A 22,363-nucleotide genomic window follows, 5' to 3' on the forward strand; every position below is an offset into this window, starting at 1 on the left:
GTATAATATAAAAAAGGGTATTTAATAGTTGTATATTCATATATACATATAATGATCAGAACCTTTTGTATTTTAGTGTTGTATCTCAATTACTTTTAAGTTTTAAGTTTTTTTATTATAGAGAATAAGCAATGACTTGGTCAGTAGTAAACAATGGTTTATGTAACGTTTTTATTGCTTTCATCAATATAACAAAATTTTTGGTTCATTTTTATCTTGTGTCTGATGTTTACTGTTTCGAAAAATTCGCAGATTACCACGAATATTTGTTTTACATGTTTTGTCTTTATCTTCATCTTCATCTTCTTAGATATTTATGTTCTTCAAAATAATGCATACAAATTATAAAGTTGCATAATATCGACTATACTCCTACTTTTGATTAATTAAGAAAAAAAACATACTTGTATAATAAAAATGCAAGACATGAGTAAGAATAAAATGTGTTTACAATTAATCAAATTTGCTATATGTTGATCTTACTTGCATATTTTCTTCCTTTTTAGTCGAAAGAATTTTAATCTGATTTGAATTTGAATAACATAGATGTTTTATAAGGAGTAAAATATATATAAACAATTACAACAGTTAAATCTGTGTCTGAAACTTTGTGCTCAAGTGGTAATGAGAAGGATTTGGAACACTAAATATTATGAATCCTAAATTACTAATATATCCGGTATATTGGTAACTTAGGATTCAAAAACTGCATAGAAAATATATAAATTTGTTATGTTGCAAGAAAAAAAATATTTTTTGAAATTTTTTTAAAATATTATTTATATATTTTCTATGCAGTTTTTATTAGTAATAATAATATATTATAAAATTTAAAAATTCTTTTTAATAAATTAACATTAGTTTAAAATTGTGAAAATAATCATATAAGATGATGTATTTGTAATTAAAATTTATATATATATATATATATTCATATAAATAATAATTATTAGAACACCAAACAATGAAACAGATGAGGTATGGAAGTATATAATTATACTTTCAAACGCGCTTACATATTTACATGCCAACAACATCAGCTTTTTGAGTTAAGAATTTTGGTAAAAGAGTAAGTCATTGTGGTTACTGGTATATTGGTAACTCAGAATTCAAAATTGACCAAAGTTTTTTTGTTTTCTTTAAAACCATGAAAATAGTTAAAACTGTAGAACTGATTATAAAAAACTAAAAATTCAGGGAAATTTTCACTCAGAAAAAGTGATCCATGCAACAAAGAAAGTTTAATTAACTGATATGGAAATAATACGTTAAATTAAGATTATGGTCGTAAATGGAGACATAATTTCCATGTTCCGCAATCATACTTGAAGTTACCATTCAGAAAAATAAAATAAAATTTTGACAAGAAAAATAAAATAAAATCATATGCATTAGAAATAGAAAGAAAACCGCATGCAAAAACACACATGAATTAGTGTCTTTTTTTCTATAAAAGGCCTTCACATGAATTAGTGTCTAATATACATTTACTTGCTTTTCATTTTTTAAGAATCAGAAATTTTGAAAAATGGATATACGATATTCTTATTGAATAATACAATTATAAAAATAAAATCCATTGGTTACTCACAGAATTAAAAATAATCAAAATTTTATTAATTTTTACTTTGGGATTATTAGACTTTAAATTGTTTGTTTTGTAAACTAAGTAATAAGAGTAAATTAGACCCCAAAGAAAAGTAATAAGAGTATGATTAAAAATTAGTGTAGCCTATATTATTATTACGGTGTCGGTGGGACGGCTGCGACTTCCATAACCTGACTGTTACACAATATACAGTTTAGTAGTTTACACATAGCACATGCTTTTGTGAGCCCTACTTAGCTATGTTCTTCAGCCACTTCCTCATTTACTTTTCCACCCTTGAGATTGTTACACGTGAAGAATAATTAGTTTCTCGCCGAAAAAAATATTTTTTCTTTACTTATTAAATAATGGTTTACTAATTGAGTTTTTATAGTAACAAAACATACATCAATCAACCAAAAGACAAACGGTCCCGAGAGAGAAAAAGGCGAGCGAGAGAGACTTAACGCGTGAGTTCCGTCGACCGGCGCGTGGTGGCTCGTTCAGCACCGCCGCCGGTCACAACCTCGGTATTTCTTCCTCTGTGTGTGGTTCTAGTTTGGTTTGTGACTGTGACTCAATTTTGAGAGATGTGCTTCGATCAAATCAATGAAACCCTAGATCTGTTGTAGATTTTTGATAAAAGCTCCGGATCTGATGATTCACGGTGTGGTTTAGCCACAAGGCTTTTGTTTAGAAATCTGTGCTTGGATTTGGTGAATTTTGTTGTGTTGCATATCTCTGGATTTCTTGTGTGGCTCTCTCCTTTTCAGTTTTAATCTAAGTGGGTGGAGTTTGTCGTGGATTCCTCTGATCCGTCTTTATGCCGTTCGTGGCCTGTGCTCTTGGTGCTCCGGATTAGGTGGGCTTGGCTCCTAGTTGCTGGTTCAGATCTTGTGGAGATTTGATTTTGGTGTGGCTTCATTACTTGGCGTTTCTCAGTCTTGTACGACTCATCTGTTTCCGGAGGTTGATTGAATCTGAAGGTTCTCCCTTACCGGTTTGTGAAGCTTGTGTTACTTGGTTCTTGAGGTGTATCCTCGTTGTACTAGGAGGGAGTGGTTTTACGGTGGTTTGGCCAGGGGCATTCCCGTTTAACAATTTTCATAGACTCTCTATCATTTAGATTTCTCTGTTTTGTTGAGTGTGCTATCAGTGGTCCATGAGTCTTGTTACTCAGCTTAAAATGTTGGTCTGTAAGTGCCCTGGTTTGTTATTGTTTGGGCTTCTGTTGTCCTTTATGGGTTCTAGGTTCCGGAGACATTGTGTTGTCTGTCGGATTAGCTAACCACGGCATATCTTAGTCCGTTGGTCATGTATGTTTCATCGTTTGATAATATAATCACTTGAAGGGAAAAAAAAAAAATAGTAACATTTTCAGTGACAAATTATTTTAGTTGAGTTTGTTACGAACGATTAGCTTCTCGCCGAAAACATATTATTAAATAATGGTTTAATAATTGAATTTTTATAGTAACATTTTCATTGATAAATTATTTTAGGATAATACTGGTTTTTTGAAGCGATAAAGAGTTCACTGCTTTGGAGTTCCATTGATTATTTTATACTGTAAACAAAATTAGCTGTAAAAGAGAATAAAAAGTATTTACAGAGTAATAGAAAAATATAGAAGAGAATGGTAGAAGAAGGTGATACAAAAAAAAGATGGGAAAACTGTTTTTTTAGAGCAAAAAAATAGTAACTATGTCCCTTTAGACTAATCTATATTTTGTGTCATATTTTCCTATAATACCCTTTAATATTTATGAAAATAATTTTAATAAATAGTTTTACAAACAAAAAAAATTTGGAAAAATAGTAACATTTGTTAAAATACATATATGAACTTAATGGTATATTTTCCAGTTATAAAAAAGTTATAATTATAAATTTCAGATTATGTTCTAAAAAAAGTAGAAATGACATTCTACGAAGTAGAAAACGAAATCTACTTTTTTCATTGAATCTACAATATTTAGAATACGTGATCTACGTAAATAGGAGTATTCTACAAATATGTAGAATACACATTCCGCGCTTAACCTAGCATTCTACAATTCTTAGAAATCAAAATCTACACATTAATCTAATTCTAAAACATGTAGAAACCGACTTCTACAGATTTACTATAAATCTAAAACATGTAGAAATCAAATTCTAAACATTACTATAATTCTAAAAAACTGTAGAAATTGATTTCTACATATTAGTTGTATTCTACGGATAAGAAATCAGTTCCTAAAAATATGGAAACAAAATATTTGAGAATATTCACTTTTATTTTTTTAAAAAAAATCGATTTTTAAAAAAAAAAAAAAAAAACGAAAAAGAACAAAAAAAAAACGACAAAAAATACCTTGGCAACCTTCTTAGCCGTCTTCTATATTCCATTGATTGTTCACAAAATTTTCACAAAATTTTCACATTATTTCTACCATGATTCATGTCTATGCTTCATGTGGTGTTTGGGAATTGGTTGTATCTTCAGGTTGGAGTTTTAATGTTGATAAAAAGAAAGGGGGAAGGTTACTTGCTTTGGAATTGAAGTCTTCTCTGGAAGAGTTACAGAAAATTGTTATAGAGGATTTTGGTTTTGAAGAAACAGATGCTGATTTGGAGTTGAGTTACCTTCCTATTGGATTGATCAATTCATCAAATTGTCCACCAGTGATCATTGGAAACTCAAGGCAAGTTCAAAATTTTCTAGGGTTTTGTAAGAAGCATCAGTCAACTCAATTGTGTGTCAGCTATAAAGCAAAGCAAGGAAATCCAAATAAGATCGACATTGATCTTAATAAGATGCCAACTGATGCAAGCACTAGTGAAGAGAACAAGCGAAATCCTTGTGACATTGGGACCGCTTCAAATACTGTTAAGGGGGCTAAGCATAACGAGAAGAAGAAAGGGAAGATGAAGCAAAGTGAAGTTGATGGAGATGATTATGATGCTGACAAGCATAACGAGAAGAAGAAAGGAAAAATGAAGCAAGACGAGGTTGAAAGAGATGATGATGATGCTGAGAAGATCAATGCTGAAAAAGAAAACAGAGAAAAATTGGCAAAGAGTCAGGTGGTCGAATTGGTTAAGACGGGAGATCTTTTCCTCAACAAAACAGTTTTGAAAGCGAGGTTTGAGTTATGTGCAATGAAGCATAACTTTCACTACACAGTTACCAACTCCAATAAATCAGTTTGGTGTATTAGATGCGCTGATAAGGTGTGCTTTTGGGGTGCTCGAGCTGAGTGTTTGAAGGGCTCCACATATTTTATTATTAAGAAGTATGTCGGTGTACATTCCTGCGCACCTTCAAACAAAACCAGTGCCGGAAGGACAGCTTCAGCGAAAACGATAGGCAATCTGATAATGCATAAATATGAAGGTATCAAGGAAGGGCCTAAAGCGAAAGATATTGTTCAGATTATGCGCAATGATTATGGATGTGAGATTTGTCGGTTACGAATTGTAGGGAGTTTAGAGAATGGAGTCAATGGGTCACGAGGCCAAGGGGCTGCTTCCCGAGGCTCATCACTTTCGGGCTGCGCCGAGGTCGAAGCAGCTGTTTCCTTGGTCTTTTTCGGTAGTCACGATTTTATGAGTAAAATCGTGTTTTTCGGTAGTAGGATTTGTGAAGGGGGTTTTGATTCCATTCTCTCAAGAAAAATTGGGGAAGAAGATAAAAGTGAGGTTTTGATCTCACAATCACGATTTTATGAGTAAAATCGTGTTATTCCGGTTCAATTTAAGTGGGTATTAAACCGGATTTAACCGATGAAAACCATAAAATAGACTTATCAGGGTCCGGGATCGATCGATCCGAAATACAGATCGATCGATCTGAAAGCGATCGAGCTTTGCCGAACGAGCGTACTGGAACAGGTCGATCAAAAGATGCTGCGCGTTTTCTGTTTGTTCTGCATAATGCTCAGGGTACGGGATCGATCGATCCGAAAGACAGATCGATCGATCTGAAAGCGATCGAGCTTTGCCGAACGACCGTACTGGAACAGGTCGATCAAAAGATGCTGCGCGTTTTGTGTTTGTTCTGCATAATGCTCAGGGTTCGGGATCGATCGATCCGAAAGACAGATCGATCGATCCCGAACCCTGATCAAGCTTTGCCAAACGAGCGTAATGGAACAGATCGATCGATATACTTAGATTTACCGGATTCGCAATTGTTAATGTTGTCTTTTATTTTGTAAGATCAAGTACTGTATATAGAAAAAAACCATTAAAACACAAACTCCTAAAATCATTACAAAATAAGTTTAAAAAAGCATAACCAACAATAAATCATAAATCATCAATCTCAACATACTCGGCAGGCTTACTACACTTAATAGGTTCATACTTTGACATTCTCTCAATCAGTTCTAGATCATTAGCTGCTTCCCATAGATCCCACATAATCTTTATCCGAGCTCCCCAGATGTTCTCATCATTCACCATAAATATGTCCAACCCAAGCACGTGGCATTCGATGTGTTTTATAGTGTACACACCACAATGACATTGAAGTCGGTTAAGACCACTCATAGGTACATAGGAAACATTGTACGGAGTGATGTGGAGATGCTTCTGTATTGTCAATGACTGCACGGCCTTGACAATCCGAGGAATAAGCTGCGCGAAAGCTTCCACTTCCTTGATTTTTTTTTTACCCCCGCAGTCAAACACCTGGATATTCCTAGTCACAAAACTGATGCATAAAGCAATCCAATGGTTGCAATTGACCCAGACAGGAACGTACATCCGATCCACATCGACATTCCACAACATTTGTGTTCTTCCATGGGAAGGCAGTTCACCTTTACCGTATTGCAGTAGTAATGGATCCATAGTGTATTTTTTAATTCCCTTACAGAAATTCTGGTAATCCTTAGCAATGAGGTCGCTGAAGACGCATGTCATGAAAGCAACACGATCTACGTTCCATCGTTTCAATGTTGTTCTTTCCCGGAAAACATACATTATAGCATCAATTTCCTGCAAAAACGAAGACAAATCTGTAATGTATACAGTAATATAATAGGTAACATTTTATAGAAATAACCAGTCGAATGCTTACGTAGTTTTTAAGCCAACTGCTGGCAGACATAATACGTCCGGCTAGATCACCGTCTAACATAGAAGGACCAATCTGTATAGCTCTGTAAACAAAATACAATGGTAGAGATGTCAATTATTAAGAAAATCAACCGAATGATATATACAAAGGAATAACATACGTTCGTGTATCTTGCCAGTCCTGCATCTTCTTAAAATCTGTAGGATGCACAAACACCAAGCAGCGATCAGGGAAATTTTCGCCGTCTAGCTCTATATCTCGGTCATCTAATCGGACCGCTGGCTTCTTCAATGATTTTTGAAGTTCCAATGAATCTGTTGGCTTCTTCAATGATTTAGGAAGTTCCAACCAATCCAATGAATCTTCGACTTTAGCTTGAGAAGGATTCAAACCTTTCACAAATGTGTCTAATGGAAGGTTCTTCATGCAACTTTCCAAAAACTCTTGTGTACCCATACGAAGATCACTAGCTGATGATTGAGTAACTTTTGCACGAGGTAAATTGACACACGAATCAGCAGTCTTTAACTCTTGGTTTTTTACAGCCTGTTGACAAACACGTACAATTACAAATTACACATACAAGTTTCATGTTCAAAATAGAGAATAGACATAAACGCCAAGTTCGAAATCCATAATAAACATACAAACTTCCAAATACATATTACATCAAACCTAGCTTCAAAGACCTACATTCCATCGCCTAGTTCCAAGCTTTCAACATCTTTTAACTCTTTCTCTTAGTAGTTACCTTTTTCTTTGTTGGAGCAGTTCCTTTTTTGCTGGTGCTAGGACCACTGTTGATTTTGGTCAAGCTAGGACCGCTTGCTTGATCACTCTTTCCCACCAATTCAGTCACCACTAAACTTGTCCTGAGCTGTGTAACCTCAGCCTCAATTTTCCCCAATCTGTCGGTTACAACGGTCTCAAATTGCTCAGTTCTCTCTGAAGCTGTCCTGAGTTGTGTAACCTCAGTCTCAATCTTACCCAACCTGTCCGAGAACTGCTGACAGAATTTCTCCCCAAAAGCAGTAAAAGAAGCTTGTACCAGATCCTCCAAGAAATTTTTCATATCTGTGTCAATATTTCCTTTTGATGAAGCAGCTAGGTGGCACAAAACATTCTTTTTCCTTGACTCTGCTCCTCGGTCTGCATGCTTTCTCTTGTTTCTTCCCGAAACATCAGCTGTGCCATCCACATTCCCTGCAACATGACTATTTTCACCTCTCTCAGTATCAGCTGTTTGATCCTCTCCTTTCTCTTCGCCAGATTCCTCAAATTCAGAGTTCGTACCTTCTTTTACTCCCCAAACATGATTGTTCCAATCATGTTTACTATTGATCATATCTAAAATACGATCTACTCTTTCATCTTTCTTCTCATCCTTCTGTACAAAATCAGTTGCCAAAAGGACCACTCCATCTATGTGGGATTCCATGAATGAATGCAAAATTCCCTACATCAATCAAATCATTAGTAAAGTGAACAAAACAATAAATATTTTAATTTGAAAATAAATTTGCATACGTTTTCTGGGAATAAGTTCTCAACGCCAATGATATCTTCATAAGAACATTTTGCACATCCTCTCCAATTACCACACAGTGGACCTGTAAAATCTTTACTGACTTTTGTGCCACAAATCTCTCCTAAAGCAGGAACAGCTTCCATTATCCAAATTTGGAAACCAAACAAGAATCCTTCCATCAGATACCCCTCTTTCTGCTCTAATTTATGCCTTGTTTTATCAATTTGCTTCAGAAGGAAATCAAACGAATACAGACCCCATGGATAATTCCGAAGCTTCTCCAAATCCATCGCCAACTTCATGTACAGATGCGGGATATTCACCTTCTCATCCTTTCCCATCACCACACCCATAATAACGCAAAGATATATCAGTCTCACCCTATCAACCCAAGTCCAGGTATTGCTCTCTTCCAAATGCTTCTTTTTTATGATCTGCAAATTTATTTTTCCATTTGTCTTTATCTGCTTGCTCCAAAAACCATTATCGTCTTTCCATGTCACTAGCCCACTGTTATTCTCTCGCTTCACTTTCAGACCAGTGACAGCATGATACTCTTGCAATCCAAAACGCAGAGGTCTCCTAGCGAAAGTGAACCACTTCTCATGTCTCTTGCTTGTCATCAACTCCTTACACAAAAAAGAGTGTACCAACCTCGCCGAAAACTTCAGATCATTCTTCTGGATAACCATAATCTGTGAAAAAATGGGATCTTTCATAACTTCATCGAATTCTGGTTCCATTTTTTCTTTTAGCAACTCGAGAAGTTTTAGTCGGCAGCTGTTATTAATCTTCTTAACCTGAGGTTCCAATCCCTCACCGTATAAACGATTAGGCAACTCCAACTCCATACCTGAAATTTGAAAACAATACAACATATATCTATTAATAACAAAAACCTAAAATCCCTAAATCTATCCCGAAAATATGATTTAAACCATGATTGTGTACAAAATCTTCTCTAATCATCACCTTAACACATGATTGAAGTCTAAATATCTTAACTAACTCAAAAATCTACCTTTTACCTTTCTAATTTCAAACTCTAAAAAGAAGTGGAGATAGAGTTTCATACCTTTGCAGAACGAACTAAAGAGTGATAGATTCGTAAAAAGCTCACGAAATTGTATGAGTTAGGCCAAATAATCGTCCAAATCAGAGAATTGAGTGAGTTAGGGTTAATGAACTTTGGGTGAGAATTTGATTTTCTCTCCCTTTGTTCGTGAATGGGAAATTAAGGGTTTTGTCCCAGAGAAATCGAGCTTAAAAAGTTGAAATCATGCTTGGTCGGTTCAAATCAAGTGGGAATCAACCCGGATATAATCATACAAAACCAAAAAAATCGATTTGGGATTCTTTCCTGGGCACGGGATCGATCGATCTATTCTTAGTGGATCGGTCGATCTGTAAGGAATCGACCTTCGCCGATCGAGTGAAATGGACCAGGTCGATCAGTATATATTTCGCGTTTTTTTTTGTTCTGAATAATTATCGGGATCGAGCGATCCACTGTAACTTGTAAATCTGGATCGATCGATCCCGCTTGTCGAACTCATTATTTATCTTTTTCAAAAAATTACAATTTTAAGGGCATTACTGCCATTTTCGAAAAAATTAGTCTAATAGGACATAAAGTAGTACAGATTAGTCTAAAGGGACATAGTTACCTTTTTTTTGCTCTAAAAAAACAGATTTCCCAAAAAAGAAACAGAATAGAACAACTAAGAACTTTGTCCCTTTAAAATCATTTCAACTTTGATAACTTCTAACCAATTAAAAAAAAAACATGATGATAAAAAATGACCATTTTTAAACAATTGAAAATGAGTTTATACACTAAATGCACAATTAATCACATATCAAAACAACCGTAATTTAAAACACGCACGTACCCTCACTTTAAAACGGAATATGTTGTTCAACGCAAACAATTTGTCAAATGATGTTAAAAGTCACTAATATAAAATAAAGCAGACTAGGACTATCTATAGGAGTAAAAATAAATTTGCAATTATTTAATTGGATAGGCAGCCACTGTATCAGACTATCAGTGTATCTTCGAATAGAGATACTTTATAGAGTAATTTTGTTAAATAGTCTTTTTAAGTTTTTATCACAAAAATAATATTCAAAAAAAAAAATACCAATAACCAGGAACGGACGTAGGTTTATGGGTACGGAAGCACGTGCCTCCAACTCTTTTTTTATTTTCTTCTAAACAATTTAAGCTAATTTGATTTAAATATCTTAGTTTAGTGAATAAACAAAATTGTGCCCGCAATTCATAATGTTTTTGCTTTGCTTTTAGTATTGTGCTCCCAACTATAAATGGTTCTAGATCCGTCACTGCCAATAACCCATTTTTATTTTGAAATTTTTAATTTTGATTTTTTATTTTTTAAAATTTGAAACCTTATCCTACAGGTTATTTAATTTTAGGATAAAAATATATTTTTACTTTTTAATAAAACTTATTTTAATTATTTTATTCATTAAAAACTATTTTTTGTGACAATAAGAGCTATCCTATATAATTTTTCTACTATTTATAAGACATAAATCACTGAATATAAATAAAAGATGGCAGAGATATTTTCGTCGTTGTTTTCTAATTTCCCGATGAAGGCCAAATTGTTTTGTTGTTCTTTCGTCATGATCTTATTCATCACAGCCAAATGTGATGATAATTCACAATCAGTCACTTAAATATTATTTTTGTAAAATTTAAACAATAAAAGATAACTTTAAGGCATGTGCGAGTACGTACATGATGTATAACAATAATGCTAATTATGTATTGTTTCGTTCGTTAAGAAAGTCGTAGTAATCCATATGATTGTAGTTTTGGAGCCTACGCTTAATGCTATCAGGTTTCAAGGATTGAAAACTGAAAATCTGTTTAACTTATGAGCTATCATTTTAATGATTATGAATTTATATACATAACTAAAGTGAAATCCAAATTAACTATATAATTTGATACTTCTGTAAGAAAAGACGACCTTTTCTAATATGCATTCATATGACTTGAAAAGATCTTATGTTTTCGGTGATTAATTAACTTAACCACTAAATTAACTTGGGTTATGAGCATCATTTCTATCTATTAACATGAGTTTTACCAATGATGTAACATTAAGAGACGATGGAAAACTGATAGTCCATTAATTCTTTGAAATAACAAAACGAAATACTTTATCCATTAATCATCCGATATTTTCCACTTTCTAAATCTATCTCAAAATCATTAACAAAAATAGATATTTCAATTTCTAAGACTATTAGTTATAACTTACAACAAAGCTAAAACTCTTTAAAACAAAATATCAATTAACTAATAAGAATAAATATTCATATAACTAATTGATATAAATATTAAAAAAAAAATTGAAGGTAGTCCTTTCTCGTTGCATTCATTATGTATTAGTCACCCTAGAATTGTAAAATTTGAATTGATATATTTTTTTACATTAATAATTAATTTATGTTTAGTTTAATGAAAAATATAGTATATATCTAGATGGACTAACATATTTTCTAAACATTTTAAGAATCATTGTAATGATGACATATGGTATAAGTTAAATGTTGTAATGTTTTTAAAATAATATATAACTAGATCTCGACCCGCGCAACTGCACGGGTGTTTGTTTTCATTTATTTTTATATAAATATTTTGTTTTCAATTCTAGATTGGTAGTATTTTTGACCAGCGCTTAGAAAGCGCGAGAGTATTTTTATTGATAATTTATTAATTCACATTTTATTTTTAGGTATGGACATTTGATTTTCGGTTCAGTACCAAATTTGTTTTTTTTTTGGCTTCCGTTCAGTTGTGGTTTTGGTTTTTCAGTCTTTCAGTTCAAAAGATATAAAAAGAGTTTGGTTTTATTTGGGTTGGTTTTAAATTGGCAATTTTGGTTTTTGGCTTGGTTCAAATAAAAATGTTAGGAACCTGATAAATTTTTAAGTTCAATTTCGTTCTGGTTCGGTTTTTATTTTTAGGATAATTTTGAATAATTTAAATTAGTACCTATGGTTTTAATAAATATAGATTCTAAAAAATAGTTTTGTACCATTTGTTAAGATCAGAATCTAGAAAATACATTGATTTACAAATATTTAGAATAAATAATTCATGATCATAAAAAATTCTCAACGGGTATTATTAAAAAAAAATCTTTTTCTTTTGTAAAACAGAAAAAAGGTTTTCAGATATTAAAATAAGCAAACATCATCAAAGGTTGTTTAGATATGAACATTTTTGTCTAGAATAAGATCCTGCTGATAACAATTTTTTTGACTAAAGATATAGTTTGAAATGAAATCTTAAATATGCTTTATATAGACGTACAATCATGAATTTTTGGTTTATTATATGTTTTTTTTAATTTTTAGTTAAAGAGTTGTTAAATATGAAATAATTTGCGTCTAGCATATATAGTTTTGCAGCTTTTGCTATTGTATATTTTCTATGTAAGCTAGAAAATAAAAAAAAAGTTTAAGAATGAACCCATCCTCATAAAATATATATGCTAGAATCTAGTACAAAAAATATCATGACGGTGTATAATTTATTTAATTCTTGATTTATAGAGTCAAGTTCAAGTTCGGAATCTTAAACTTCAATTTCGTATGATAACTTAGTCCGGCTTAGGTTGTTAGTAAAAGTGTCACTAACAATATACATACAAATAAATACATTGACTATCTATTTTGAGTGGATATTTTAATACACAAAATGAAAAGTTAATAAGAATAATGAAAGAGATTTATAGTTACGAAAATTCTGCATCATTAATTATTCAACAATAGTTGTTAGGCAACATGAATAGGTCCAAAAATAGTTTTCAAAAACGTTTAATATGAAAATATTTTTTTGCTTAACCTAAATAAATTATATCACAATTTTAATTAAATGGTAATGACCTACTTGTAATATTAAAAGAAAATCAATGGGATGTCAAAAATGTACTTTTATCACTCTTCTTTAATATCGCCTTTTTAAACTTCCTTGATATCCTTATATTGTTAGAATTTATTGGATAAGGAAAGTACTAATGTGAGTGAATCACGTAATTAAGTTTTTTGGAAGATACATGAGTTTATTAGGATGCCTATATCAGTTGGAATTAATGTGAGTAGATTTCGGTTTTGTTAACCTTAGATTTTGTCAAGTAATATATCTTGATTTAATAAAATACTAGATTTTGACCCGCGCAGGCGCGCGGGTGTATATTTTGAAAAATATGTTGATATTTGTTTTTCATGTAATTATTAGGATTTGGAAAAATGAATCCGAGGAACATAACCGATACCGATCCAAAGATATAGTACCAAACTCAAACATAAATTGATTAAATATTCTAATTATTCAAAATTTTGTTATTTAGAGAACCGAATCTGATCCGAACCGAAGTATTTGGGTATCCGAATTTATCTAAAAATAGATTTATATACTTATATATATTAATTATTTTTAGATTTAACGTATATAAAACATCAAAAATGATACTTTTAAATTGGTTTAAATACTTGAAAATATATATAGATAGTCAAAAGTAAATATCTGAAATAGTTAAAGTATACTCAAATCTCCAAAAATACTTAAAATAATTATTGATTTCGTATCCAAAATTTTAAATCAAGCCAATTGATATGTTAAGCTTAAGTATTATGACATATGTTATTCAAATTTATACGTAATATATTATTTTATTTATACATTTTGAGAAATTTAAAATATATAATGATTTAAGACTTTAAAAATAATTTAAATTAGTTATCCAAACCCAAACCAAACCCGCAAAGATCCAAATCGAACTCAAACAAAATTTAGAAACATTTTAATAAGGCTGAAATCTTTGACCCCGAAAACTCAAAATACAAACCGATCAGAACTAAACCCGTATGGGTATCCAAAAGCCCATCCCTAGTCATTATTATATATCGTATTTTATCATCATATAATTAATCGTATTTTATATGTACCATCATATAAGTAATCATATAATTAATAGTATTTTATACATACCATCATATAAATAATTACATATATTATATTTTTAAAACTTAATATGAAATATGAAAACCATAATTTGAGTTGGTATTTCAAATTGGGCTTTGTATTATATTTTTCTTATATATATTGACAATATTTTTTTATAATGGTTATTGAAAAATAGTTTAGTAAAAATCCATTTTTGAATATATGTATATTTTTGAATCAATTTTTGATATAAATCAAATTTGAATTATTATTTTGATTTGAAATATGTATATAAAGTTTAAATTTTGTTTTATGGTTAGTTTAGAAAAATTTTTTTTAGGGAATTAGAATGACCCATTTTGGTATATTTTAAAAGTGGCCTAGATAACTTTCAATTTTTTAAAAAAACATAAGTCCATTACTTTTTTTTCTTAATACTACTATCCTTGTTTTCAAACAAAAATATTTTTTTTTAAAAGACTGCAATCCATGTTACCAAACACTCCAAATTTTTAAAAGTCCTATTCAAGTCTCCAAACACTCCAATTTTGTACTTGAGTTTTAATAAGATAGATAGATATTTATTTATTAGATTTCGATTTTGAGAAGATGACTCTGGTTTATTGATTTTGGTTATTGGAAAAACAATTAATTTAGAGGGGAGCAAACCAATCTATTGTCTTCTTCATCTATAGAGAAATTTTGCCATAAAGAGAAATACCAAAATTTCATTAATGTGTTATGAAACTTTGTTATAATCAATAAATTTGCTGATGCATTGTGATGATAATCGGTATGATTAAAAAAAATGATCAAGTTCTGTATTTTATTGTTGAACTTTAGTGCTCAAAAAGAAAATCAAGAAAAGGTTTTATTTTTTAGGATGCTTTGGTACGAAGCTCTGACTTGAGTCAGATGAGGAAGATGACCAAATAACGTTAATAAATTAAATGTGGTGTGAAAAATCGATAGAAGTGGTACTGAGTTTAGTAAATTAATTAATGTCTTTAAATTTATTTAAAAATAGAAAATATTATTCACAATGGCATTTGGGTGTAAATATTGTGAAAGATTAAAGGGAAGTTCAAATGTGTATCGATTAGTTAGGCATAATAATAATGATAAGATTAGAGATTAAGTAATATAATTTTCTAGGAATAGGTCCATTAAGTCTATTTTTTTAAAAATCACACATGAATCAAGGTTGTGACTTCTGTTTTAATATATAAGATAGATAATCATATATGTATGCTCAAAGAATTTTACACAATTTTGATGTGTGCTTGTGTGTGCGCATTTGTAGGTATCCACGCGCATACACGTTCGCCCAAAAGTAGTTCCTATAATAGATTCGTTCGAAATGGCCTTTACATGTACTTTACAAAATACTAGTATACAGTTAGTCAAGGATATTTTGTTTAGGTAAGTGATGGATTAAAAAATCTAACTAAGCATATATTCAGAGACGGGCATGAGAATTATGACCCCTTTATATATAAACTCAGTTAAAACTAGAAACATATGTTGGATGTGTTTCTACTCAAGGCCAGCTCGGCATATACTCTCTTTGTTTCAAGTTAATAAATATATTTGATTGTGTACATATTTTAAAAAGAAAAAATAAGATTTGATTATAAATTCATTATTGGTTGGATTAGCAATTTTCAATAAAATAGTTGGTACTAAATTAAAAAGAATGCAATTTATATGGGAATCAGTACTACTATATAACAAATTTTACCATAGGCTATATTAGTACTAACAGCTTTATGGAATCATTTCTGTTCAATATTTGTCTCTAACCAATGCATTTTTTTTTGACAAAGGGCTTCTAACCAATGCAATTACGAGGTAATGGAAGAGAGATCCAATAGCTTTCGGTCAAGGTATGGGGAGAATCTCAACGCTAAAGTTGATTGACTGAAATATTTAACAATCAAAATTTGCAGCTGCAAAGATAAAGTTATCTACCCCTTTTTGCCAGCTCAACAAATTGTTCTTTTAAACGCAAAAATATTTAGAGTCAATTAGCTAAAAAACCACAAAGAAGTTAGAAATTAAGTAAATGCACATGATGTGATAAGTTATGTGTCTATGAACAAAGATACCATAGTGTGGGGTTTAGGGTATTGAGTTAATTATGGGAAAAGTTGTGTATATGGGATGCAATTTCACAAATATTTAACTTATTTAAACATTTGAATATAAACAAAAAAAAAACAACTTTTTTCTGTTCTTCGCAATCAAGAGATGTCCTAGTTTTACTGCTTCCCTTGGAAAAAAGAAAAAACAAATCATAAAAAGCTGAAATTTGGGTTAAGAAAGGTAAAGTGCGCAACACTATAACCTTAACATTCCCTATTCAGGAAATAAAACTATAAAGAATAGAAAATAAACAAGTATCAAACTACTTCCTTCATGCCTAGCCACCCACTTTTCCAGTTTCCAACCTTTTCCGTGTTCATATTGTAAGTATCAAACTGATCTATAGAATATTGATGGTCCAAATTTCTCGAGTGTATTTGTAAAGTGCATTTTATTTCTTTTAGTTAAGTTGCAAGTGGGTGCTTTTTTGTTTCTTTGCTTTTTGGTTTACATATTTTGCCTCATATTTTGAATTTGAGCCCCCATCATGTTGGGGTCTTTTAGCTTCTTCTTAACATCGACACTTTCATCATTTTCCTGCTTCTTTTTATTTATTTATTATATATTTATCGATATCTTGTCTTTTCTTCATCTCATGAAAGTGAAGATTGTTACATTTGGCTTTTCATATACAACCAACCAATGGTTGTTTATTCCACTACCTCCTGTGAGACTAATCAAACCACTCGGTACTTGAATAGTGTTTTGCACTGTGTTTCTTGGAAACTCAGTTGAAAGTTTATTTTCGAAAACGTTTTGGAATCGAAATCTCTCGGAAACTCGTGAAAACAAATTAAAAACTCGTTTTTTAATCTCAGTTTGGAAACTTAATGGAAACTTGTGTTTCTATTTGGAAAACTTGCGTTATTTTAAACTTTTTATATGAGTTTGATGTTTAATGATGACTTATTTTATTTTTGTATGATTAAATAAAATTGTTATTTGTTTATTTGTATTGTAAGATATACTAAACATAATAAAAATGAAAATATTAATCAGTTATATATATAGATGTTTTTAAAACGTTTCCGAAGCAAAAAAAATAGTCAAAAACCATGTTTCTATGTTTCAAAATATTTTGTTTTTGCATATCTGTTTCTGTTTCCATGCAACTTAGGTTTTGCATCGGTTACATAAGTTGATATTTTTGGTAAGAAAAATGAAAGTCTCTGCAACGGTAGAATCTAGAATTTGTGTCACTTCTGTCTAGCGACAAAACAGTATTGTATATATACAAAATTACATAGTAAAGAGCAATTTAAAATATAACCAATCGAGAATGGTTGGATGGTTGAACCGATTATATTTTACGTATAATTTTTAACTATGAAATATTTTGAACTAATTCATTAACTTTTATTCTTATTCAGTTATATTAATATATATTTTTAGAAAATATGTATATTTACAATGAACAACATATTTGTTTTCTTTTACGTTTATTTTATTTTCTATTCGACCACCACAAATGTCACCAAAACAAGAATGCGATAAAGATGTTGTCATTATGTCAAACCACATTGACCAATGTCCTCGTCCGCAATCGTATTTACTAGATTGATGAAAATTGCGAAAACATATTGTAACAAGAACTTTAAAATTAAAAACTATCTGTTAAAGATAAATATTATAGAATAATGCTGATCGACAAAAAAAAAGGAACGAGATTGACCTATGTACTTAAAAATTGAAAATGTTAATTTCCTAAATATGCATTGAGATTGGTTATTACGAAATTTTGACATGTCTAGTTGTGCATGTTACATAAGTTTATATGAAGACGCGATCTTTATATTGATAGAACAAATATATTAAGGAAAAATTGTGTTCTAAATTATGTTAGGCAGATAGTGGCATACCATAGACGGGTATATATAATACACATATACTTATGTGGAGTATATATGGTAAATGTTTTACAGATATATATATATAATCGTAATGTCTCCAATGCCATAATGGTAATAAGTTATGAAAAAAGACGACTCAAGAATACATTTTAGTTTTGTTGACCTATTCGAGAGCGATTAGATAGCTACTAATTGACGAAAAAAATAAAGAAAGATTTAGGCGAATACCCATAAATGGAGTCGATATTAGAAAATTACCCATGAGTTGATTTAAAGGCATATAATTATAGTTTTTGTAGCTTATATTTCCTAAATTACCTCTATTTTCATCTTTCATTACTCACCGCTCATCTTTGATCTCTCATGTTTTTTTTTCATTCACTATTTGTTTTCCTCTCATTTTTCTTTTTGAACAATCTCCTCTTATTTTCTTAACAATTTTTTTCTCATCTAAATTTTAAAACGATTTTCAGTAAATAAATCAATCACCATAATCATTCTAAATTCAAGTCAATTATATGAGAAATCACATCTTCTACATAAAGCGTAGATCTATGGTAGTGAACTTATGAGCCTGATAATACTCTTTTCTGGGTTTATGGTATTTTATTAGTTTACTCAAAAAAAAAAATCATTTTCTGGATTTTCCTATTTCTAAATATATTTCTTAAAAAAAAAGCTAGAGCTGACAAAAAAAAAGCTAGTTGATTTAATGTATATATATATTAATTAGATTTAGAAATTCGACTTTCTTATTTTTTTAAAAATTTATATTTTATGCATATTAAATATTTTTCATAAATTTAGGTGTAGTTTTAGATATAACTTTACTAAATACTATATATATTGAAGTATTAAAAAAATATAGAGATAATAAATAAAAAAATAATAATACAATGTTATGTTTATACTTATATATATATATGTATATATATATTATTAATTTAATATTTTTATGGGATTATATATTTACAGAGGATTTATAAAAATTATTTTATCGATTTATTTTATATCTTGAATCAGCCCAACTTTAGAACTATATAAATTTATAAATTTATTATGTTTATAATTTTATCGAATATTAATTTAAAGATTTTTTACCATATAGTTCTTATAGAGACTTAGTCTTTCGTGGTCATCTAAATGTCACAGAAATAAATAAAAAATTAAAATTAAAAATGATCTGTAATGAAGTTAAGCCTACTAGTTAGATGAGTTGGATCACTTATGTCAGATTCAAATTCGAATATAGCTCAAGACATGGGAAAAAATTATTTACGTTATATGAAAGTATAAAACCATTACATGCGTTTACACTCAATCCTTTCTGTTCAAAGAGAATAGAGTTTGACGCAAATAAATGAAATTTTCTATATAAAAAGAAAATTTATTAATGTTTTCGGTATAAGTATGATGTGATTACAGATCGTAACCAACTTGTAAATATATGAAATATGTTTTACTTCGTTTGGTCTCATTGTACATTAGTGTCAACTGTGTCATCATCAATATTGGTGATTGCTAAAATTCACATGGCACATCGACTTTGTCTCTATGCACCCCTTTGGTTATATCTCCAACAAAAGAGTTAAAGGAGATGAAGATTGATGGATCTAACTAATGGGAGAGTTATAACATATCTGATGGTGAAATTGATAATTAACAACAAGATTCATTTAGTGTATACTGCGTTTGTCTCTTTCAAATAATTGATGAATATCGACAAAACAATATGTAGCCAATCAGCCTCCAGCCCACTAAATTCATGCCTACACTAAAATGATATGAAATGTCTCCCATTTGAACCAGTAGAAAAGTTATATCCACGGTTAAACTTATGAATGGTTTGCGGAAACAAATTGTACATAATAAACGTACCATACTAACAAATGTGATTAGTACGAAACAAATAGGATACAATACATAATAAACACAAGGTTAAAAATACCGAATAATAACTTATCAATCATTTTATGTTTCTTCAATCATTTTTTTTTTGTTTAATCTAAAAAAGATGGTTACATCGCCCACGAGGACCACAAACACATACTCTTGCGAATAACGGTCTAAGTGAGGTTGCTACGACTGTACCGCTCCAGACAATGAGAGGAGAAAATCATTTGCTTCCAAAGTGAATGTATTTACACAAATGAGCTTGCATTCACGTAAGTAAAATATATGTAATTTATGATTCCTTATGTGAAGTTGAAGAAAGAAAGTTGTAGAGCAGCAACAACACAAGAGTGGACAGTGGACCACATTCCCAACTTAAACCGGACTGGACCACAAAAGTGTCACATGCTCCCGGTTTTATCATTTTACCGAAAAGGGCAGCTTCATGACAAATCGTAGAAGCTGCCATGTGTCACAAGATAGATAAGTACAATGATACCAAATTATGCCCGGTTTAAGAGAGAGCTCATATATGAATTAAAAAAAAAACAGATTGTCAAAGTTTATTCAACAAAAACCAACCATAAACCGGATTATCAAACTATTCCTTCAAGTAGACAAAACAAAAGCAAGAACAACAAAGTTTGTAAGGATGCAACTACAAAAACAAGCTGGTGAAGATGCAAAGCTGGCAGACAGACAACACGAGCATCAGTTAATCTTTGCGTTTGAGAAGTCCATCTCTGGATGCTGCGAGTAAACAATCCAAAAGAAGAAAGCCGTTTAAATGTAACAGAAAAAAAAACAATGTAATAAGAATCAAAGATACAGATTTTTTTACCTGAGACATGAATTTCTTGAGGATGTCTTGCTTCTGTAGCTCGTCGCTTGTTGGAAGTCCCATCTGCTTTTGCCTTTGATCAAACTATATAGATAACAAAGAACAAACAAAAGAAAACACTTCAATGTCACAAAATGAAAAAAAGCTCATTGGAGAAACATAAAACGACAAGTACCATCATCTTCTCAACAGTGGAGCGAGTCTCAGGGTCAAGGTCAGCTAATTTACTGTTCTCTGGCTCAACCTTCTGCGTATCGATCTCAGGTTCGCCTTTCACACAGCATTTCCACCACTCCATCTGATCTTGCTTAGTCAACAGAATCGAAATCATCTTTTGGTCCTCTGCAAGAAAAGAATAAACCAACCAAGAAGTTAAAAAAAAATCTCTTGCGCATTTGTTCACTAGAGATTTAGGCATTTACCGATGTTCCAGTAACAGTCATCAGGCTTCACAGATCGGTACAGCTCTCCCTATAACCATTTAAAAGTTTGCAAACTTAGCATATGAATAGTTTATAAGCTACACAACAGAAGAGGGAGCTTACATCAATGATAGGATCCTGGCCTTTGAGACCAAGCTTAAGACGGTTCTTCTTGATCTCGCATACAACAGACCGTGCTTTAGTGCCACTAGGCACAGGAACATTGACAGTGACCTCCTGTAGAGTCTGGACCCATGAGTAGTTCTCAAGATCATAACCATTTCCTTTGTTAGGAGCTACAAATAAAAACAGACTAACTCAAGATCATAACCAATCCTAAGAGAGCCTAGACCAATCAAAAGATTTGAAATTTTACCAATGGGAGCAGCTTCCTCCACTTCCATGGGCTCTGAGCTTGAAGCAGCCACACTCTCCTTCTCCACAGGCTTCTTCTCAACACTCTTCTTCTCGGCTTTCCTCAACTTCTCCTTCGCCGCCCTAACCGCGGCGGCGATCTCAGCCTCCGCGGAGGGTTTACTGAGAAAATCGCTCTGTTGGGAGAGAAAGTCGAACACTTTCTCCAAGAAACCTAATGGGTTCGAAGAATCAAAGGTAGCCCTAAAGGGCAAGGTCGAGGGTTGGCTGCTGCTGGTTTCCTCTTCAACCTCGGAGATGATCGCCATAAGGGTTTAGCTTTACTTGTCGGAGAGAAGAACAAGGTTTCGAGAGGACTCGAGAAGTAGCTAAAGGGAGAAATGTACAGTAAGAAAATCATTTTATATTTAGCTATAAAATTTAATCTGAGATGATTTTTTTATTCTTTTACAATATGCATGATTGTATTTGATTTTCGTTATTAAATTTATGAAAATCATTAAAAATATCAAAAATATATAAACTAACCAGATGAACAAAGAATAATTTATATGTATAATGTTTTATATTTGATATCTATTTATATTTGGGCAATTGTCAATAATAACACATTTTAAAGTTTATGTCTGAAAAATAGCAGTAGAGGGAGAAAGTCACAAAAATG

At 31.3% G+C, this 22,363-nt stretch overlaps 2 protein-coding genes across 2 annotated transcripts; both read right to left on the reverse strand.

Annotated features, from left to right (window-relative positions):
* Positions 1-5,730: 5,730 nt before the first annotated feature.
* LOC125584049 lies at positions 5,731-9,871 on the reverse strand. Its single transcript, XM_048751846.1, has 5 exons — positions 8,184-9,871; positions 7,408-8,112; positions 6,817-7,202; positions 6,657-6,738; positions 5,731-6,574 (listed from the first exon to the last, which is right to left on the reverse strand). Exons 1-5 carry the CDS (start codon positions 9,060-9,062, stop codon positions 5,882-5,884), a joined length of 2,745 nt encoding a protein of 914 aa, XP_048607803.1. The 5' UTR covers positions 9,063-9,871; the 3' UTR covers positions 5,731-5,881.
* A 10,727-nt stretch (positions 9,872-20,598) lies between these two features.
* Positions 20,599-22,089, reverse strand: LOC106390591 (protein BOBBER 1). The gene is made up of 6 exons (XM_013831090.3): positions 21,701-22,089; positions 21,448-21,620; positions 21,325-21,373; positions 21,078-21,244; positions 20,903-20,986; positions 20,599-20,811 (listed from the first exon to the last, which is right to left on the reverse strand). Exons 1-6 carry the CDS (start codon positions 22,005-22,007, stop codon positions 20,773-20,775), a joined length of 819 nt encoding a protein of 272 aa, XP_013686544.2. The 5' UTR covers positions 22,008-22,089; the 3' UTR covers positions 20,599-20,772.
* Positions 22,090-22,363: the final 274 nt, after the last annotated feature.

Source organism: Brassica napus, chromosome A2 (assembly GCF_020379485.1).
Source record: "Brassica napus cultivar Da-Ae chromosome A2, Da-Ae, whole genome shotgun sequence".
Lineage (NCBI taxonomy): Eukaryota > Viridiplantae > Streptophyta > Magnoliopsida > Brassicales > Brassicaceae > Brassica > Brassica napus.